At 47.8% G+C, this 22,273-nt stretch overlaps 1 protein-coding gene across 1 annotated transcript in view; it reads left to right on the forward strand.

Moving 5' to 3' along the window:
• Window positions 1-171: 171 nt before the first annotated feature.
• FRAS1 (Fraser extracellular matrix complex subunit 1) overlaps window positions 172-22,273 on the forward strand; it is an 89,160-nt gene continuing 67,058 nt past the window's right edge. Inside the window, exons 1-5 of the mRNA XM_038136640.1 lie at window positions 172-177; window positions 16,405-16,512; window positions 17,835-17,927; window positions 19,101-19,260; window positions 19,783-19,916. Of these exons, the coding sequence (XP_037992568.1) occupies window positions 172-177; window positions 16,405-16,512; window positions 17,835-17,927; window positions 19,101-19,260; window positions 19,783-19,916 (501 nt within the window). The remainder of the gene's footprint in view (window positions 178-16,404; window positions 16,513-17,834; window positions 17,928-19,100; window positions 19,261-19,782; window positions 19,917-22,273) is intronic.

Genomic DNA, 22,273 nt, shown 5'->3' on the forward strand with positions numbered 1-22,273 from the left:
TCGCTGGACTGATGTGAAGCAGGGCTTATAGGAGCCCTCGGTTCTCATTTTGGCTGCAGGTTTGTATTGTAGTCTGCAAGTTAAGAGCTTCTGCCTGTTGATAGAGTATCCTCAGCAACGTTCTCTGATTTAAAGTCCAAGAAATGCAAGTTCATCCAGCTGTCACCTGCAATGGCGGTACTTTCGTTCTGCTCTGAATCGCGGGCGCTCGTGTGCTGCTGCAGAAAGGGGTGCTGGCATTTCCCCTGCCTCCCTCAGAGGAGGCAGCAGCCTGGATCAGGGAAAAGGGAATCAATCTCTGCTGACTTAGCGAGTGCAAATCTGCTCAGCGGAGAGTCCCACGGATGGCAGCGCTGGGGCTGGGAATCAAGGCATGGCGGGGGGGGCTGCTCTGGGAGAAGAGTTGCTGAGAGGGGCCACGGTGGGATGAATTCATCTGCAACTTGTGATTTCACCCCTAGCAACTCAGGTTTTGACGTGGTGAGGGACTGAAAGGCCAGGTAAATGAACTGAGCTTTTCCAGACAGGGAGAATCAACTGGAGAGGAAAAGCCAAGTGTCTACTTGAAAGCGCTTTTGGTGGCCAGTGACAAAGTTTTTGTGCTTGTTTAGTTCAGCTGTTTGTTTGAAGTTGGGTAGTTGGGGTTGTGTTAGACATTTGTCACAACGGACACTCTCAGTGTGACCCTGTGCCTGGCTGAACAATAAAGTGGCTTGTCCTTAAAGGAACTACAGGAGGGCTAATACCCAAGGGAGGGCTTTTTTTTAACTATCATTTTCTCTCAAAATAATGTTTTAAAATTATTTCCCCTGCTGTCTCTCCATCCTCTCCCAAATCCCTGTCTGTGGACAGGTGCTTTAAGGTGACTCGTGTAGCTCTTTCAAGATCAGGAGCCTGAAGTCAGGCTGTGGGTTTAGGGATCCTGCCTGTGGTTTGATTCTTTCCTCTGCTGTTTTAGCTGTGTGGTGGCTCCACAGGACTTGTGAAGGGTCAGCTGAACACCGGGTTTTTGGAGAGGAGCACTGAACATGTTGATGCATAAATTTAGGCTCAGGAGCTTGACTTAGCTCAGCTGGTTTGGAAAATGCTGACTTTTGAAAATGTCATCTTTCTCTTGCAGTTGAGGAGGGCTTAAAAAGAAACCAGTCTTGCCCAGTGTCTCTTTTTGATGTAGGAAGCAAGTGAAAAAGTTGTACCGCTTAATTAAAGGTAAAGTTCAAGCAGCAAACATATTTCAGCCTTTCTGTTGGCATTTAGTCAGTTTTGGTTTTGAAATGCGTTTTTAAGTGTTCCTTAAGGGATCCAGGACTAGAAGACTGGCCCTGCACTGCCCTGCAGGTAAGTGCTCAGAGGAATTGCTTTGGTTCCCCACGGTTTAGGTGAAGCTGAAGAGAAATATTTTGGCCTTTGGGCTTCATCAGATAACAAGGCACAGGCTCTGTGATCAGTGGGAACAGCACATGTTCTTAGGGGAAGTGCTGGGATTTTTATATTTGTCATGAAATGCTGCAAAATGCCTTTTTCTTCCCCTTTCCAAGATGTTCTGCCAAAGGGAATCCTCATTCCTCCTCGAAAGCTGCTCCTTGCAGTAGGAAAAGCAAGACAACAACCAAATGCTGCCTGTTCTTCCCTCCCTTGCTCCCTTCTCCTCGGGAGCAGCTCAGGCAGTGCACGTGTGTGTTGTGCTCAGCATGATTAATGCTGAGGAGTTGGACAGAGCTGATGAGTGCAGTATCAATGGGATCTCTGTCAGCTTGTTTTTCAGGAAGGAGGGATGTGGCTTTCCTCAAACTGGGAGTTGGGCAAGCAGCCAATCGGGTACCAAAAATAATAAAATCCTGCAAGTCCAGGCCCAGCCGAAATGCAAACGACTTTGAATGGGCCTGCCTGGAAAATCCTGGAGCCACAATGATGGAAAGGTCTTAATTGCATTTTTTAAAAGAAGCATGTCCAATTCTGACAGTCCAGAAGTCCACATGGGCAGGGGGAGGAAAGAGTGATGGATCCATATGTGCAAACGTTTAGTCATTGCATTTCCTTTGGGAGTGCTTTATACCTAAAATGAGGGGAAATTGGAATTAAAAGCTGGTTCACAGACTGATAACACCTGTACTTTTCTATTTACCAAGGCATTTGTTTTGTGTCTGAGATCTGTGTCAAGCCTGGGAAATACTTTTCTGCAGATGCCTTGAAGAGCAATCTTGGGTTTATGATCATCTCTTTAACCCCATTTCCTGCCTGTTGTTTGGATTTATCTGTATCGCTGTGAGTTGTGCTTGCTCAGGAAAGGTATTTTCCAAGAAGAGCATTTTCATGTATTGAGGATAATTAGTTTATTTGTTTCTCCTTGAGGCATCTGTTAAATATATTTTCTTAAAAAAAAAATCATTATTTTTGAGTCTTCTTAGCCCTGTTATGGTGCACTGATGGCAAGTGTAAAAAAAAATACCTATAAATCATGGATCCTTTGGGAGGATTTCCAAAAAATCTCACATCAGGACAGTCGGGTGCTTTGGAGACGGGTCTTTTTTTTTCTCCCTTTAAAAAGACTAAAGTAGGTTTTCTGGCCTTCTGGGTAAACCTCGTCCTAATTTGCATCCCTCTTACCTGCCTTGGTCTACGTGAAGCTCCGAAATGCCTCTAATTAAGGAAAACATGGAAATGAAAAGCAATTAAAAAAGAGTTGCTTCTAATGAGGTTTTGACACCGGTGCTGGTGCTGAGGGCGAGTTTCCAGGAAGGGGGAATTGCACGGGGAGGAGTGGCAGGGTTTGATGGATCTGGTTAGCCCCTGGAACACATTTTGCTGCTTTGGGCAGCACTGAAATTACTGTTGGCTCTGCTTTATTTTTTTCCCAGCTCTGCCTGGAGGGAGGCAACAAGCCATAGCTGGATGCGGGAGAAAGCAGCTGGGAGCCCCAGGAATTGCTGCTTGGCTGGGGATAAAGGGCTTGCTGCGGAGCTGGGCTGTGCTGTGGCGGCATGAGCGGCGTCCTTTCAGCGGGGTGTGATGGGGAGCTGTTCCTGCAGCTTCTCCTTTCTCTCCCTGCCCACGGCCCAGCGCTCTGGGATGGAATTCCAGGTGCCCGTTTGGCACTGACAGGGCTGCGGATGAGCGCGGCTCACGCTGCTGTGCCCGGCTCTTAATTGCAGGTTCCTACAAGTACATGGCTGTTGGATACGGTGTAAAGGAATTAAATCCTAATGGCCCGAGCAGATGATACAAAGGGCCTGTGACAACTGGATGGATGGTAATGGTTGCCTCAGTCACTGGAGATGTAAACAGGCACTTCACACCCCATTTTCCCTGCTTTAACTCCGCTCCCAACAGAAGGATTGGCCGCCCTGAATTTCAGCAGGTATGGAGTGGCAGGGAGAGAAGGAGGGCAGAGGAAGCCTGTGCTCGCTCATGTGTCTGTAAAATGCTGAGCACACAAAGATGGAGTAATTGAGACAAGCCAAATGTTTGTACAAGGGCATTTCTAGTGCGCCCATCCTTAGCAGGACCGGAGTTCAACTTGCCTGGGGGAGAGGATGACATGAGACCAGAGACTTGTTTTATTTTGTTTATCTGCAGGAGAATCAAAGCAGGGCAAGGGACAGCTTTGATGCGGGGTCAGACGTGGGTTTGTGAAGTGCAGGGTTTGGTTTGGATTCATTAGCCGGATGCAGAGGGAGGAGACCTCGCCTGGACGAACACCAGCAGCAGTAATTACTTTGCTGGGGGAAGAAGAAAATCTAACAGTGGGGTAAGGGTGGGTTTCTGCTGGCTTGGTTGCACTGCAGCGTTTGGACAGTGAGGAACCATGGCTTTATTTCTGGATTGCCCAGTGGCAGGTAACGAATCGGCCTCCAGAAGGGCACCTGTCTGCCTTTAGCTGGTCCCTTTTCAAGAATTTATTGTGGAGCACCTCCTCTTATTCCTTTTTACAGTCTTGCTCTCAGGTTTTTTCTGAAGGTGGTTTTGCTCACTGTCATAAATTCCCTCCAAGCTAACAGCTCTTGGATGAGTTTCAGTGTGGCACCCTGCTTGTGCCCAGGGCTCTCAAGCTGGCAGCAAATGTTCCTGGCTCCTACAGACAGAGATTTTGGAGAGATGAAACAAGTTGTGTTATACTACACTAGCAAATTATTGGTGCTGAATATTTGACTTGAAAAAAATTGCTAACAAAGGGCTTATCACGGCCAAAACTTCCACAGGTTTTGGCCTCTCCTGGCTGTCTGATCAAAGTGCTTTGGAGGGATCAAAGATCACTCCGCCCTCTTAAGATTTCATGGGGATTTGGCTCCTGGGCTGGAATTGCCATTCAAGGGGACACTTGTATTCCGATGGGATTTAGAGCTGTGACCGTGCAGGGGTAGAGCTGACACTGCCAGCTCGTTTTGTGAAGGTCGCCAAGCAGGAGTGGCCATCATTCATTAACAGCTTTCTGAAACAGAAAGCTCTGCTTTTCTGCCCGTTTCCCGAGAGGTTCCCTGCTCCCTCCTTCCTTGGAATTTGTGCAATTTGCAGTGGACGAAGTATGAGTATTGTGTGTGACAGGCTGCTCCTCCTAGGACTTCCATCTATAAAATTTAAATGACATCTGGAAGGAAGGGACTTGCCAGCCCCATCCAGCTGAAATATTCAGCTTGTTTTACATTACATTACATTGGCATTGCTCAAATCAAGATCTCAGCCTTTGGGATGGGACTTGTGACCACCTAAAAATTAGGGCACGGCATCCACAGGAGACATTTTGGAGAGAAAATGTGATATTATTTTCTTGCCCTAAGGGTGTGTGAGCTTTTGATTTTCTTCTGGTGTCGCACTGGCTGCTGTGTCTTTTCATTGAAAGCAATAATTGCTTACAGTCCTTGGGCTTTGGGTCAGCAAAATGGGCAGCCTTGGGTCTACTTTACATTCTGGTCCATGAAGAAATTGTCCCCTGTGTAAAGTGATTTCCCTCCAAACTGTTAGGTCTTGGAAGCACATGTTTTTGTGAGACAAGGTGGTTCACTGGAATACTTCACCCTGTTTTTCCTCAGAGGTATTTCAAAGCGGCAGTAAAATGTCATCTCCTTTCAGAGTCTCTTCGTGATCTGGGAAGGTTTAAAAACTTAAATGTTGAAAGATAAGTAGGCTTTGCAAGCTGAAAATTTTAAAGAGATTTGAATGATGAGATGGTAACACAATGGCAAAATTTGGTGAATGGCACAGCGGTGGAACTGGTGAAGTTTTGGGAAGTTACTGCAATTAGCAGAGCCAGCCCCCAAAACAAGCAGGGAAAGGTAAATGATGTGAAATGGGCTGAATAGTAAGAATGTAACAAATGACGTCTGTAAGAAACGGAAAAATATCTGGGAGAAGAAAGGAGAAATGACTGAAAAGAAGGACATTTCTAGGAAGATGTGGAGAATGCTCCCCTCCCCTGTAGTGAAAGCATTTTGAAATCACTCCTGTCATCATGGATTTTCTGAAGGTACTTTGTGCTTTCCCAAGCCAGCCCCTTACCAGGCGTGAGGATTTCAGTTCTCTGGCCTGAGTGCACGTAGCAGGAGGCTGGATTAACATTCCCAGCAGGCTCTGGGGTTTGGACAGTCTCTGTGATCTTTCCTGATCCTCTGCCATGTGGTGGGAACCGTGTGCTGATGATTCCGAGCAGGTGATGTGGCTGGAGGGGGTTATTGGAAGTACCACTCCCTCTTCTTTCCCCTGGCCACGGCTTGGGGGTCCACCAAGGAGCCTGGGGGCCCGTCTGCTGTCTTTCTGCCCCAGGTTTTCCTCCTTTTTGCTGTTGGAACCAGAGATGCTCACTTTAGGATGGCAACACGAGGGAAACCCCATCGTTTTCCTGCCATGTTTGATGACATTTTCCTTACGCTTGCAGACCAGAGGTGGAAATGCAGCTGTGATCATGTCTGGATAAGCTTGCTGCAAAAGCTCCAGTGGGGCAGCTAATCCTCATCCCTGAGAGGAGAGCTCTCTTTAGGGATAAACCTCAATTTTTCCAGTGCAAATGATGGGGTGGGGAGGGCGGGGTGGACACGACAGGACTTGCGCACGTAGCTCATGGGCACTTCGGTCTCGGTGTGCTCTGTCTGCAGACGTGGGAGTGGTGCCCAGGTTAATCATCCAGGGAAGAGGAGGGAAAAAAAATCCATGTGTTGGCTTCTTTTCAAGTGTGCTCCGAGCTAGGCTCTGAAATTCTGCCTCTCTCTGTTCCTCATCGTGGGGAGGGAGAGTTCTGCAGATTAATAGGGGGTTAAGCAATTTCTTCTGCCTTTGTACATCCTCATTTCCAAGAACAGAGCGTCTTGGCTGCCTCAGTGTCTCAGCCCGGTGGGAGCTGGTGTGGGCTGAGGGATTTGGGGTTGCCCTGGAGCAATCTGCTTTTGCAGGGAGAGCCCTGAGTGTCTCGAGGCTTTCATCAAGCATCTTCCATTGGCCTCTTGAAGGTGAGGGAGGATCTTTAGTGTGCTGTGTTAAGAGGAGTTGCGAGCTGGCTTTCCTCTTTGTTTTTAGGAGCCTCCCCTCAGTGTGAAGCTCTCTGGCGCGCGTTTGGAGGAGAGGATGCTGGATGGCTGCAATTCCCACTGGGTTTAGCTGCTGTTTTAGCAGGTCTGTCTTGGAAGGTGATAATGCAACCACTTTCCACTCGTCTGTCACTGCACGTCTTCTGTTCAACATCCCCTTGTGCAAGGACTTCTGCGTATTCCTAGAAAGAGGAGGCAGTCATAAATGACATCAACGACCTAAAGCTCAGCCATTTCCAGCCCCCTGCCATGAGCAGGAACACCTTCCACTAGACCAGGTTGCTCCAAGTCCCATCCAGCCTGGCTTTGAGCACTTCCAGGGCTGGGGCAGGCTCAGCTGTCGTTCCCAGAACCTGAAGGTTGGATTCCTAGCAGGATTTAAGCAGCTGTCAGGTGGATTTAAAGTGCAGTATTCACTGCTCTGTAGAAAAGAAAGCTTCGTGTTCCCAAGCTCCTGAAAAACGGGCTGTCTCACCAGGGCTGCACATGATGGCAGTTTCTTTCCAGAGCCTGGGACAACATTCCTCATGGCCCTGAGAGGGGAACATCAGGCACAAGGTGGAGGCTGTGGTCTGGGGCAGGCTCTCCTCTGGGCTGCTGCGGTGCAGGAGCTGTGGCTGACCCAGGGAGCCAGGGTTGTTTCCCTGCAGGCAGGAAGGGAGGGAGCCTGGCTGCCAGCTTCACTCTGGTGACCCACATCGCTTTCCTTTTTTCTTTTTGAGATAAAAGTAACTAAAGGTGCAGGGAAGAATGTGGCCTCTGGAGGTCAAATGAAATGATGGATGCAGGTGTTTGGAAAAGCCATCCATCCCCGCTGTTGTGCACAGACCTCTGGGAAGGGTGCCAGTGCAGAGGAGTGGAAGAGCTGTGCAGGAAAGAAAGTTAAGTCAATAGACTCCAATCTCCCAGCTTGGATTTTTTTTTTTTTTTTAATTTTGCTGAGGGGGGAAAAAAAAAGGGGGAAGGGGAGGAAGGAAAAATACAGCAGAGTATTTTTATAAATGCCCTATTCTTTTTTTTGGATCAGGTTGTGCTTCATTTACATGCTGCTGGTTTTGAAAGCATAGGGAGTAGCAGGTAGAGAGACACCTGGAAGTGTTGGAAGCACCAAGGCCTTGCTGCTGGGAATTCCCACAACCAAGATCTTCGGGAGAGATGGGTGTACTGAAACCAGGATTGTGATTGGAGCTGCTCGAAGTACTTGTAGTTCTGGGAATGTCCCTTTGTGCTTTGCTTCAGGTTCTTAGAAGTAAGTCTTGTGCAGCAATGGAGAGTACCCTGCTTTTGCTTTCGAGGGCTTCTTCCTTAGAACTGAGTTGATCCCTGCAATCAGATGGATCCCACTCATCCCTGGTGGGATTTCTGGAGCTCTAGGAAGGTGCCAGGCTGGTGATGGCATCAGCTACAGTCATGGCACAGAGGGAGTGAAGGTGGGGAAAGGAGGGTGTGGAATCATCTCTCCCTCTCCATCCCGGGCTTTTCCTTCCTAACCCATTCAGTAGGGAGGGTACTTCCCTCAGGAGTGTGTCCTGTGCCACTTTTCCTAAATCTCTGCATTCTTCAGGGAAGCTGTGAATCGTTCAGGGTACAGGCAAGCCCTCAGGTGTGGGACTCTTCTGCTTTGAGACCTTCTCAAAGTAGGTGCAGATGAATAAAAACTAAAAACCCAAGGATCCTGCAGGAGCCTGGAGTTAAAAGCATTGTGAGATGTTTCTGAAACCGTGTAGAAACTACATGAACAAAATGTTGGAAAATGGGATTTCCTTCTTTGAGGAGAAAAAAAAAAAAATTAAAATACCTAGGCTGCACAGTGGTCACTCTGTTTCACATCATGTTCAAGAAGGAAGAGAAGGGGATTGCAAGGAAGAGTTCTGCCGTATCACAGTGTCATGATTAAATTTGCAATGAGGCAGCAATTATTTCTAACCAAGCGTGAAGTAGCCTGACAGGAGTTGGCTCACACCGTGTCAGCGAGCAATCTTCAGCCTGGCAAATATCCATGGCGTGGAGAGGGATGCGAGGAGAGCTCCGTGCTCCTCCTCTCACTGAGTCTGTGTGGACGGTGATCCCTGAGGCTTCCTGTGAGCCACGGATGTGCTTTGAAAAACACATTACCAAACACATTACCAAGCACTGCTGCAAGCTTATTCGAGAAGGAGAATTCAAGCGGTTAACAAAAGCATCTGCTCAGGTGTTACCTGGCGTCATACCCAGCCCATTCTTGCTGCCTGAGGATGGAGGGAAGATGCATTTTCTTCCTCAGCCTGAGCTTAAGGGATGCATATGCTTTGCCTCTGCTAAATATTTCATGGAGCAGCTTCTGTGGATTAAGACGTCGCTACAGTGAAGGAGCCAAGTGCTTTGATATAAAACTGTCCCTGTTTTAAACAATGAGCACTGGAGAGATTTAGGAACCCCCCAGTCTGCTTTCAAGAGTCGAAATAAGTGCTTATGCATGTGCTCCCTCTTAGCCTTGCTGCTGCAGCCCCCATGACGGGCTTGCCATGTAAATTGTTGCAAGATTTATTCTGAGAGAGACGTTAAGTACTGAGAATGGGGAGAGAGACAAAAATTCATGTGCAGGAGCTGTAGAGGTTATGGTAATCCTGGTCCCTGAGCTTGCTTCTCCTGTGGACAGTCACATTTTGTAAAACTGTTTTTTTCTATAGAAGAGGAACTGTGGTGAAGGGAACAAATTGGAGAGTTGCTCCAGGTATGGATCGTGGTTAGTTCCAGAGCAACTCCTGACATCTTCCTGGCACTGTACTGGAAATCAGGTCACAGAGTCATGGTGGTGTGCATGGAAAAAATAAATATGCTTTAGAAAGGATTACAGGGCTTTAATTTTAAATAATTTTTTTTTTTTTTGCCATGACCTTTCGCCCAGTGCTTCTGAATAATGAAAGCAAAAGGAACTGTTCCAGCATGAGCTCAGAGACATGTGCAATTGGTTTCCTGTTGAATGCTGCCACTTAGCAATGGATAATATGATTTATTTCGGACTGATGGCCAATCACGCTAATTAATAGACTGGTGCTTCTCCTGCTGAGGCCAACCCATGCCCTGTTTCTCTGTCCATCTTTTATCTGCCTCACGGGAGGGAGTTTAAAGGCCTCACAGAGCTGCTTTTTATGCCTCCTTCTCTGGAAAGCCATGGTTTGTGATTCATCTGATCACCCTTTCCAGCCCTGGAGTTACTTTTTCCTCCCCTGCACCTTCTGGCCATGGCTGCTTCCCTGTTGGTGCTACTGCACAGGTTTTGCCTCTTCTGCCTCAGTCTGCTCACCACTCTTGGACAGGATAAGCTTTTGTACCCCTGACATTCCTTCTGTCATAGAGAGAAGGACAATTAGCTGTAGTTCTCCTCAGTTATTTGATGTGGTTTTGTTGTCACTGTAAAAAAATAATCATAATTTTTAAAGCGTGTGTGACCCAGTGAATGTCAAGGACTGTGCTGCCTAACTTCTGTCCTTCCCCCCATGCTGTCCCTCTTGATCCCAGTGAACTTGATCCCACTTCACAACACTGAAGCACACAAACACGTCTATCATCTTTGCCCTTTTCAGGATATTTTAAGCCTGAGTTTGCTTTTGGGCCTGCAGTTTCTGGGTGCCAGAGTCAATTAATTGACTCATTTGTAACAGCAGGCAGCAAGGAGCCGGTGTTTGAGTCAAGCACTGAGGTGTCACCCGCTTTCTGCTGCCATTATTTCCATTTGGTTTTGGGCATGAGACTGTCACCTTGTTGAATCTCAGCAGCTCCCAGTGAACCAGAGCAATACTGCAAACAATGCTGGGGGATGTGAGGACAGTCTGCACATTTCCTTATTCTACAGGCTTTTCTTCATCGTTTTGGCTCTTTAATGAAGCCTTTGCTCTCCAAGATGAATGACTGTGCAGGGGTCCTCTTTTCCCTTTGGAAGGGAAGGGAGAACCAGTTTTATTAATCTGCTGCACAGGGAGCTGAGATGGAACATAAGGACATAAAGGGCTGTATTTTCTGGGGGCTGGAAGGGACATTACAGTGCTTGGACCCACAGTGGCAACAGTAGGATTCGAGGTGTGCGATTCCTTGCATGGCAAGGACACTTCCTAAATATCCAGCCTGGAATTGGAGATAGCTCTGTATTTGCTGACATGGCTTGCAAAATTGCTCTAGAGTGGATTGTTGCCTTCAAGAAGTGGAATTAGAGTTACCTTTCACCTGGTGCAGAGCTTCTGAGGGCCACGACCGGTACTGAAGGAAATTTCCTTTCTCTGCTGAATCAGCTGCAAGGATTTTCATGGCCTGATGGGATTTGTTGTTGTTGTTAGAAAGGGGATAAAAGGCTTAGTCTGTCTTGTCCACTGTGCCCTGGCTGAGATGCAGTTAGCGTGGCAGCATCTGGCCCACCATAAACCTGCATTTCTAATTGAAATCCCACACCCCTCTGGCAGTCTCACGTCACCATTTGACGCATCTGTCCTGGCTGTCGGCTGCTGGTGTCCTGGTGGCTCTCCCAGGTCCACGTTTGGACCAAGCAGCATGACTTGAAGGGGACAGAACATCACCTGCATCCAGAGCATCCCACTGCAGAGATGGGCACCCCTGCTGCTCCAGAAGTAGCCATTATGCTGTAAGAAGTGCTGTCGTTACAGCTGTGATCTAGTTTAGATTAAATTCATCCTTTGCCTCCCTTCTTTTCCACAGCTGTTCAGTCAAGCACTCCGGGTTTGACATCCATTTACAGTTTGATATCCCCTCAGAAGTAATTTTGGGGGCAGGATGTTTGAAATTTGCCAGTTGGCAGGTTAGGAACCACTTGGGCAAAGGGGAGAGAAGCCAGCAGGAGGACCCTGAATGTTATTCCTGGATGCTGAGGAGGATTTCTGGTGTGTGCTGCTCATCAAAACACACAACTGGGCATGGAAAAAATCTACAGCATAAGAAGAGGGGAGAAAACAGCCACTGTTTTTGCTATCAGCCATTCACCACGTCCATTTATAGATGGATTTAATGTGAAAAGAAAGTTTACAAAGAGGCTGCAAGTTGTTTTGGGTGAATCTAACAGTCACAAACCCAAAGGCATTAACCTGTCTAAAAGAGCGCTGCTGCTCCCAAAATATTGAACCAAGACCTCTGTGTGCTGATTTAGATCCTGGTTAGAACCAATGATTTAAACCATAGTTTTACGTAGTGCATTTGGTTCATTTGGGCCCTTTGCTGGCATCTGTGTGGAAGGTAGGATGAAGTTTACAACAGCACCTAAGTATTTGAAGAATATTTTGGAATATCATGTCCCTGAAATATCTCAGGACTGCTGGGGAATGTTAATTTTAGACTCTTGATTTTTATGAGGCTGGTACGACTGGTGAAAGACTTCCACAGTTGGAAAATGTGGCAGACTGTTGAACTGGGAAAACAGTACCTTGTTTTACTTTATGTAACTCCTGAATTCCCTGCCTGGAAGGAGTGGAGAGCTGGGTTCCCACTCCTGGAACAGTGTGTTCGTGTTGCTGTGTTGTTCCTCAGGCCCTGTGCTTTGCCTTAGCTGCTCTGTGCTCTCCTAGGATGTAGGACTGAAGCTGTTTGCACAGAGAGGAGCTGAATTTCCGTTTGATTCCCCAGCCCGGCCGTTCCCGTGTTGTTGTTCCCTGGCTGTGGGCATGCTGGAACGAGCCCATTCAAACCCCCTCGTCAAGGAGTTGCTATTATCTGCCAGCAAATACCAGAGCTAAAAAACACACTCAGCAGAGCAACAGCTCCCCATTGCCAGAGATAAAACATCAAACCCGAACCCAGTGGACGCTGGGAATCCTTTATGTGTCTCTGAATTGCTTTCATCTCCTCATTGCTCCGCTAATGGGTATCCCCACAGACCGTGCGGGGCTCTCTGTGCTTCCCCCTCCTTGGGGCATCTCCTGCCAATTTTCTGGCATTGTCAGGTAATTGGAGTGGAAATGACAAATGAAAGCGGCGCTGCCAAGGCTCCTCGCCTGGCAGCCCGTGGGTGATGCTGGTAATTGTTACCAGAAGTGTAATTGCTCCGGGCTCTGCCTGCCGTTTCAACAAAGCAGCCTGGAATTCCTCCTCTGAGACACCCGATCCCTGCCTGTTCTCAGCTGTCTCTGGCACAGGAACGACTTGGGAGGTAAATCCCACCTGGCGCTCGGACTTGGAGCTCCCTCGGGGTTTCTCTCCTCCCTGCTCCCCAGAGCGGAGTCTGGGGCCAGAGCAGCCTCTTGGGGAGTTAATCCCAGAATCCCAGGACAGCTGGCGTTGGAAGGGAGCTCTGCAGGTCACTCAGTCCAACACCCCAGCCCAGGCAGGGTCACCTGGAGCAGGTGACACAGGGATGAGCCCGGGTGAATTTGGATCCTGGGCAGCAGTTCCAGTGCTCTGCCACCCTCATGGAAAGAAGTTCTTCCTCGTGGTGAGGTGGGACTCCTTGTGTTTTAGTTTATGGTTGTTACATCTTCTCCTGTCACTGGGCACACCAAGAAGTCTGGCACCATGCTGTTGACACACCTCGGAGATATTTGTATGGATTGATGAGATTCCCTCTCAGTCGTCTCCAGGCTAACCAGGCCCAGCTCCTGCAGTCTCTTCGCGTGGGAGAGCTGCTCCAGACCCCTCACCACCATCAGGGGATTAGCGGGGTACAGGACAAGCAGCACCCCTCTCGTGTTTGGTGTGACACCACAAATCTGCAGCCCAAGCCCTGGCTGCCACGAAGGCTGCAGCTGTGCTCCGCTGCCTTCGCCCTGCTTAGCAGTTGCAGCAATGCCACCACCCCAGTGACCGGCTTTACGGGTCCTGCGTGCTGCAGGGGACACCCCAGCATCCAGGGACATTTCAGGGAGGGACTGGACATTTTGAGGGAGCCATAAGAGCTGGAAAGGGGATGCAAACCAGCTGTTGTATGCGTATTATTTCCCCGGTCGCTGCACCAGAATAGCTCGCACACGGTTATCTGGTGTGATGGTATCCCATGCTAAGTGGCACCTGATTAAATTACTGAGGCTTTTCACATATTAATAGCAGACTGGTTATTTTTGATTTGTTGGGTGGGGTGGTTTTTTGTTGTTGTTGTTGAGGTCGAGGAGGGACAGGTGCAGCTGTCTGAAGTCAGGATAGCCGGTTTAAAAAGCAGTGGTCCAAGAGATTTAGGTGTTTCTGTGCTCTGGTTAATGTGACAGGGTGACAGCGGTAAACCAGGAGCACTCACAGCTGCTCTGGGCTCCCTTTGCTCCGTGTCTGCTCTTTGTCTCTGTAGCTTTTTCTTTGCTTTTACTGCTTGTTGCGTTCTTGCCTCCTTCTTTTATCTTTTTCTCCCCTGCCTTTTTCTAAATCCTCATCAGTATTCTCCAAACCCATCACGTGCTCGCACTGTGCTCCTGTCAGTTTGGCTTTGCCCAAATGAGTTTTATCTCATTTTTCTCTTGGTCTGGCTATCTGCAGGCTCAAAAGGTTTGGGAGCATTTCTTGTTCTTTTGGCCCCTCTTCTGCAGACTGGCCCAAGTAATGTAGATGTATCTCTTCTTGCAGCGTGGTGCTTTAAAATTCAGTTGAATTCGGTATCATTTCTTCTCTTGATGTAGGGAAATCCAGGGAATTAATAAATTATAATGGCACTGCTTGGCGTTTAAGGAGTGCTTTCGGTCTTCAAAGCACTCTCCGCATGATATTTCATTATTTATACTGTTAATTATATTAGTACTGGTAAGGAAAAAGGCCCCTAAATTGTCATTGATAAAAATACACTCTCGGCAGGATTGGAATCCAGCACTTAGATTGCAGCAGATAATTTTTCCACTGAGGTGCAGAGCCTTGGAGAAGAGGCCAGGCGGGTTTCCAGCAGTTCTCTGGGTGTCTACTGAAAAGTCTTGCTTTATGTTTGGAACTGTATTGCCTGGGAGCTTTGAGATGTCCTTGTGCTTGCTGGGTGAGCACTAACAAAGCCTCACAACAGGACAGGAAGGTGGGATCCTGACTTTCCACTTTAGGTCTGCTGCCAGGAATCCTAAGCTAAATGTTGATTTCTCCGAAGACCTGGACACTGAAACCCATGGAGTGCTTGGAAGACTCTCATATCCCAACAGATCAGGTGGTAGTTTCCTGACTATTAACTAGATAATGATTTTTTTAAAGCTCTGCAGAGAAGTGTTGGTTGCAGAGAAGTGATCCTGTACCTGGCAAAAGGAATTCAGAAGCAGCTGATTCGAGCCCACAGAGAGGAGCCAGCCTGCTTGGGCTATGATAGAAACCAGGGGAGGAGGAAGAGCAAAGAGGGGTTTTCTTACCTCAAACCTGAGCATTTAAATCTCAAAATGTGAGTAAGGGTGGCTCTGTGCTGACCTTGTGCTGTGAGATTCCTTTGGTTATTATCCCACTGTGAAAATTATTTTCCTTTTTAAAAAATTTAAATATCCATGAGAGATCAGAGGTGAAGGTTTAGGAGAGCCAAGAGCTGGGGCGCTGAGTCTGCCCCCTCCCTTTCCGCTGGTGGTTACCCTGTGGCTGCCTTCCCTGCCAGCTTTCCAACGCAGAGCGCTGCTGAAGCCAGCGGGATGAGTTAACTCCAACGTGTGTGTTAGCTACACCTTGGCACACACATCACTTAACCTTCATTTCTTCCCTAACTGCAGCATAAATCTGCCGGCAGAGATGGCGTCAGGGTTTCTGTTCTGCAGTCTGGGAGCCAGGGGAGAAGCAGCTGTGTTCCTGAGCAGGAATTACCATCCCTCTTTGCCTGGCCCCAGGGGCTGTGCGCCTTCTAAGGTCAGCACTGCCATCGGTGTGGGAGAAGTGCTTTTGGAAGGCAGGGCAGAGACACAAGGATTTTTTTTTTTTTTTTTTTTGGGCAATATTTTTGGCCATCCCACTGTTTGCAGATGGACACTCTTGATCCAGCACCCGACAGAAGTGCCTGAGCAAGCGGCCTGGTTTTTCAGGATATTTGTTCTCTCATTAGGCGGCCTAATGGGCCTTTAAGGCACATTTCAGTATTTTATCATGATGCTTAACAGTTTTAGTAGTTAGCTGTAAATGTGCTCGTGGCAGTCAACTGTTAATCATCCTTCCTAAGTCGTACTTAGCACTGTGAGTAAATTGAAGTAATTCACTGCATGGTGTAAATGAGCAGCAATGTCTGGTCTCCTTGCAAATCCCTTAAAAAAGAGGCTGGATGACTGGAATAGAGGCTGTCCATCGTACCCAGGAGAACATCCTGTGTGGTGCCAGTTTAGCCCAGTGTTTGTCTATACAACAGGGACAGGGATTGTCTAGCTGCAAACAGAGTTTCAGCTGAGAAACTGATCCTCCTCTTCCCCTTTTCTTGTGGAGGCAGCGTGGGATCATGACCTCAGCGGGGAGGGAATGGAAGGGGGTCAAGCACGGCTGGTGGAAACCCTTGTGAATTAGCTGTGGGTGTTCCAGCTGGGTGCACTGATCGAGTGGTGGTGACAGCTGTTTCCAGATGTGTCAGTGTCTCTGCTTGGCCCGAGTCTCCTCCGTGCTGTTTGGGAATACACGTGCCCAGGTAGAGGTCATACCTGGCCCCATGTCCAGGAGTGGGTTTGCCTCCGAGCCACCTCTGCTGCCTCACCCTGCAGTGTGGACAGTGTGAGCCTGATCACGGGGAAGTTTCCCAGAGATGCTGTACTCACCTGGGGCTCTTGGAGCTTGCATTGTGCTGCCATTGGAGCTGATTATTGGCCCTGCAGGGCCTTTGTCTTTCAGCAGCGTGTTGGAAGCTGTTGAGTGAGAGGTGCCAACGCGGGGCCGGATAAGCGTGTGGGAGGGAGGGGGGGCTCTGCTGCAGTCCGTCTCTGTGGAGCTATTTGAGACGTGTTGTCAAAAGAGGACGTGCCTTGTGCTGCACGGGCCTGGTTTCCAACTTCATTTGCAGAATAACACCTCCTGGAAGCCGGATTCCTGCCAAGACTGCCGGTGCCGGAGCGGCGTTGTCACCTGCGAGCCTACAGCCTGCAAAGCCCCTCAGTGTGACTTCCAGAAGGTAAGGGCCGAGTGCCTGGGGCTGCCCAGAGCCGGGCACAGGCTCTGTGTCCCTGCACTCCTTCTTGGAGGGAAAACACCTGGTGTGGGAAGCCTTTGTCCCCTTGGCTGCAGCCAGAGGCCGGCTGTTTGAGCAGCTTGATCCCAAAGGAAGCCCCTGAACTGGGCTCCAACCTCCCAGCATGAGCCCCCCTTCGTTTGGAGGTGGGGCTGGGGCTCCCTGGAAGGTGCAGATGGGCACTTTCCACTCTGCTGAGCAACAACAGAGCTGAGATTGTCTGTCCTCCAGTTTCTTCTTCCTCGTGATGGTTGCTGAGCTTTCCTTGTCTCCTGCTTGTCTTTGTCTGGGTCTTCATTAATTGGCCATGGGATTGGTCTTGCATTAACATCTGGATTGCTGGGGTAGAGTGCACAAATAGCAGTGAAAAAAGAGTGTTTTAAAGAGGCTGTCAGGATAATTATATGGCTTTGTGAAGCAGGTTAAAATGTTTCCCAATATGACAGCACTAATGAGGAAATAATTTTGATTCTTACTGGTTTTCCCCGTTTTTATTGCTGTGTATTGATTAAAGCTAGACTGAACTAGTAGGAATTTTTGTGCTAAAGAGGAGGGTGATCACGTGCTGTCATGGCACATGTGATAATGAGTGCACTAGATAAAATGATAAAAATCAGATAAATGAAAAGGTGGCTACTTTAAAGCTCATAAAGGGAAATAGGTTTATAGTGTCAAACGAATCTGTGTGACTCCTTGACATGGCAATCTCCAAGACAAAATGTTTAAATGTTCAAAAAACATCTGGTCATTTAAACATTGAAAGGGATCACCAAGGTTCTCAGAAGAAAAAAAATCCTTTTGTGCTTCAAGGCTAAACCACCAACAGAAAAGCAAGGTCAGAAATCATCGTCCTTCTCCGTCGTTTATTTCTTATCTACTCATGACGAGATTTATGCAAATATGGCTGATCTTGTTTCAGCAACATCTGTCCCATGTTTCTCAGTGGCCTTTCAGTGAAGAACCTTGAGTTTTGTCTTGAACAATCGTTTTCTCTTCTTTGAAAACTGGTTCAGCTGAAGAATTCCCAACTGTACTTTTGGAGGGTGTAAATTCTGCTGTTATTTTGAGGGCAAAATGTCAAACACACAAAGTGCTGTGCCACCTCTCTCAGCAAGGGCGTGTGGTGTAGCAGCATTCTGTATTTCACCTGAAACCTTTCCTTTCTGAGCTGAGAGCACCAGGCCCAGCCAGGCCTCATGGCTCCACTTTAATTTTAGAGTGCGTGTTTGATGCCAGCTCTTTGTTGGAATCCTGTCTCTTTTCAGGGAGAAGTGCTCCAAATAGCCTCCAACAAGTGCTGCCCCGAGTGTGCCTCGCGAGCCGAAGGATTCTGCCAGCACGAAGGACAGATCCACAGCGTGAGTGCTCTGTCCCCTTCCTCAGCAGGGGCCGTCCTCACCTGGTTTTAGCTCCCTGTTTGCTGCAGCCAGTGGAGGCTGCTGAGCTGGTGTGCAGGGCAAGGATGGATCACTGCATTTATATCCTGTTGCTGCCAGATGGGGGAATTTAGCAGGAGTTGGGTCAGCAGGGTTTGCAGCTGCTGAGCAGTTGCGTGTCCTGCGTGGCTTCATGGGAGAAATTTCCCCACTCGTTCCTCCCCTTTGCTGTTTCTGTGCGTGGCTGAGACAGTCACATCAGAAGGGGAGCAAAGCACAGTGAGCTTGACATATTAGCTCTGTGCTGAGAGAAGCTTTCCTCTCAGCAGCCACCTATGCTGCCGGAGATTGATTGCTGCTCTGCGACCTGGGTTCCCCGTTCTGTAATCCTGAATTATTCAAGGAGCAGGTTCTGGGATGTGGTTTCACCCAGGGGGGCTGAAAGGCCAAAACAATCAGAATAAGTGTCTGGAGATGAGGAAAAAAAAATCAAGATTCATGGGTAGTAGTTAATGAATCATGTCAAACAACTGGCAAATGTAGAAAAATGGCTTAACAGCAAACTCAAGTCCTATGTGTGGTCTCTTACAGACTTTTCTGTTTGACAGGAGGCAAGTCAGGTCCAAATCTCAAGAAATATGCTAAAGTGCCCGAATACATATTTGCAGGGCTGTGCATATTGGAGGGCTGTGCTCTCCGCACCTGAGATGGATGTTGAAACCCTCTGCTCCAGCATGAGGCACGGCCAGCATGAGGCTGGTACAAGCTAAACAAAAACTGCAACAGGAAGGGTAGCACACCCATCCTCTTCTCATATTTTGTTGTGCCTCTCATTTGGTGGCGCTATGTTTTATCATAATACATTCCATTTCATCTTGTGCTATTTCTGCATTTTCCTGTGCTGTTCTCCTGCTGCAGCTTTTGTCTTTTGGCTCTTTTTGAGCCTGTTCCTTGGGTAGGCATCCCCACAAGAAAGATACGGACATATTTGTACCTCAGTCGCATTTCACATCCCAGTCCTGCTGTCACGTGGTCAAAAAGCCTCTCCTTATCAGTGCCAGGCCTCATCCAGGAGAGAGGAGGAACTTGAAAAGGGACAAGACTTATTCCCGGGTCTCACTGTGCTCTCTGTGCCCTTGGTTGTGTTGTGTGCAGCACGGCACGCAGTGGGCCAGCTCGGGATGTGTCCGGTGCTCCTGTGCCCACGGGAAGGTGACCTGCAGCCCCAGGACCTGCCCAGCCCTCACCTGTGCACAAGGGGAGCTGCAGGACACTGCCCAGGGCTCCTGCTGTCCCAGATGCGTGGGCCGTGGTGGTGAGTACTGTCTGAGCCCAGAACCTCCTTTTAGCCCCAAATCTGGAAAGCTTTTCTGTTCTCGGTCAGTTTTGTTGGGAAGGCGCTGGAGGCGAGCATGTCTCGTAATTCCCTTTCTGTCCCGCTGCCATATTTATATTTGTAATGGCTTCACCCATGGGCCAAGAGGTGGGGGCAAGCTTTAAGCAGTGAGCAGATGTGCCTAACATGTCCTCATTTTGGAGATAAAAATTGGGAAAGAAACCTCAGCTATTTCCCGTGCACTGGGACTGCAAGTTCCAGAAATGCTTCTTCAGCTGTTGGGTGGCTTTTCTTGTAGAGTCCCAGTGGGAGAAGTGCATCCAGAGCTCCTAACTCACAAGCCCCTTGGAAACTGGGGGAATTGTTACCCTCTTAACCTGCTTTGGCAAACTGCAGTTTGGAGTTCTGAGACGCACAAGAGCTGTGTTTTAGCTACAGGTGACAGAAAGGGATGAGGGGGCGTTGGAAAATAAACCTCCCCCTTGTTCTCCCGTCCCTTAGAGCCTTGCTCCTTCGATGGCCACGTGTTCCAGGATGGAGAGGGCTGGAGCCTGGGTCGGTGCTCCAGGTGTGTCTGCAGGGATGGTGCAACTCAGTGCTCCACAGCCTCCTGCCAGCCTCTGCTCTGCAGCCAGGTCAGGACCCTCCAGCCTTCCGGGAATGTTCCTCAGCACCTCCTTTTCTGTGGGCAGTGTGTATCTCTCGTGCTGGGGAACAAATCAGCAAGCAAAGCTTCTGGGTGACAAGTGGGTGGTTTGGAAGAGAGATATGTGACCTGCAGAAATGGTGTGGAGTGGTGATGAAGCCTGTGTGTCTCTTCCCTAATACCTTCTTTCCCCATAATTTCATTTTCATTATCCCTTTGCTGGTTAATTAGATGTTTAAAGAAACTGCTTCTTGTTTTCCACTAAAAAAAAAAAAAAGATCTGGAGTTGATCAGGAAATGTTTTTATTTCTGTTGAGCGAAGGAATGAAAACACAAGATTTATAATGGGGTTTATCTTCACAAATTTCAGTCTTTGGTTTGCAGCTGGAAAGAGTGATCTGCAGATATTGTTAATGTTGGGGTTTTTTTGTACAGGAACTCTAGAAATGCATTTGAGAGTAGTCAGCTGTGGATGAAATTCCCCTTTTGCCTCCAGAAATACAAGGCAACTTGAGTGTAAAGAAAAGTCTCAGAGCTGCGTTCCTTCTGTGTGTTTGTGTTTAGAAGACAACAAAATTGGGAAGAGGAGTTAGGCAAGCTCATGGTTTTAGTCCAGTGAGGAGAACAGGGACACTGCTGTCTCCGAGGTCTTTGCTGTGGACAAGTGATGAGTTTTTAGCATTTATGCAGGGGTCTACACAGCCAAAACCCTACAAGACTCTACACAGCATTAACACAGGCTTAGGAAAGGCAGCAAACTCTGCACGGTACTCCAGACTCTGGGCAAATCACTCAATTTTTGGAATTCTTGTCACTGTATTGAAAGTGCCCCTGGGTGAGTGACTGTGCTTTTTGGATCTTTTTCATGGGGCTTTTGCAGCACCATGCCTAGAACTGGCTCCCTGGAAATCCTTGTCTCTGACTTTGACTTTAAGTTTTAGGGACTGGCATTTTCCAAGGATTTTTAATATATCCAGTGATGAATCCAGAAGTTCCCTGATTGAGAACTCTTCAGTGAGAAAAATCAAAAGCAGTACTACTCACAAACCTTTTTCTCTGTTGATGCTTTCCCAGCTTTTTGTTTCTGGACCAGATGTTTGGACAGTTAACCCTTTTTTTTTTTTTTTGGTAGATGAAACCCCACCTGTTATTTTGTGTGTGTCTGTTAATTGTGTTTTGCTTTGTCCTGAGATAGTCCATTAGTATTCATTTACTAAGTACTCCGCATGAAAAGGAATTTATGCCTGCTTTAGATCCCTCCTTTCCCACTCCAGGTGGACTGGTGTTACCTGCTGAGCCACTGCACTAACGTTTAATCAGCTAATCATTAGGATCTAATTCATGGAATCAGGAGTGACTGTGTTGTTGCTGGGATGTATTTGAGAGTAATTGGCTGGCAGTATCCAAGTTAATGCAGCAGAAAGCCAGTTCTGATGGTGTTCCAGGCATTTCCTACCAAGGACATTTCCCAGTGGAAGGGACATTAGCAGGATGTGCAAGGAACCTGTTCTGATCTCAGCCAAACTTAACATTTTCTTGCATGGGCCTTTATCTCTGTCTCTTCGTTTGTTCTCCACTTCATCGAAAGCCAAGACAAAAATTCTCACAGGATTAAACTCTCATCTTCCATCTTTCAGATAACTTTGCTCTTCCCAAGGAGCTGAGGGAGCAGAATGCAAAAAATTCCTGTTGCATTCCACCAGAATACACAAAAAAGCTCTTTTAGCTCTGCTGGGAAATTTTGCTTGGTAGCTTTTGTGCAAAGTCTTCCATTCTTTCTTTGGAAGCTCAGGGTTTGACTGATGAACAGTGCTGTTCCCAGCTGTTGGATGTACATGGACTGGGAGCAGTGGGATTAGCCAGGTTTTGGGTGGTTGGAGTTGAGGCACGCAGGAAAAGTAGTATTGGTGTGAAGTGCCAGCCTTTTCCAATGTGATTTAAATCCATCATAAAAAAAATTGAAATTGGAAAAATCCAGTTTTAAGCATAATTTAGCACCTGCACAGACAGTATGGATGGGTTTAACTAAAGCAGTGCAGATGCCTGAGAGGTGGTGAGTGTAAATCACACCTTCAAAACCTCAAAATGTGGCAATTCCAGAAAAAAACTTCTCTCATCCATCTCCTGCTTTATTGTGCTCCCCTGCACAGCTGTATAATTATTTTTTCCTCTGTATACCTGAATGTAAGCACTTTATGTCATGTGTATGAATTTATCTGCATCTCTTCATGTATTCACACCTCAGTTGCCTTCTAAATAAGCCCAGGAAATGAGGTGGAAAAAAGAAATTTGAAGCCTTTTACTCTGCTCCTCTGCGGCTTTTTGGACCAAAATGAAGCCCTGAGT

Source organism: Motacilla alba, chromosome 4, assembly GCF_015832195.1.
Source record: "Motacilla alba alba isolate MOTALB_02 chromosome 4, Motacilla_alba_V1.0_pri, whole genome shotgun sequence".
Lineage (NCBI taxonomy): Eukaryota > Metazoa > Chordata > Aves > Passeriformes > Motacillidae > Motacilla > Motacilla alba.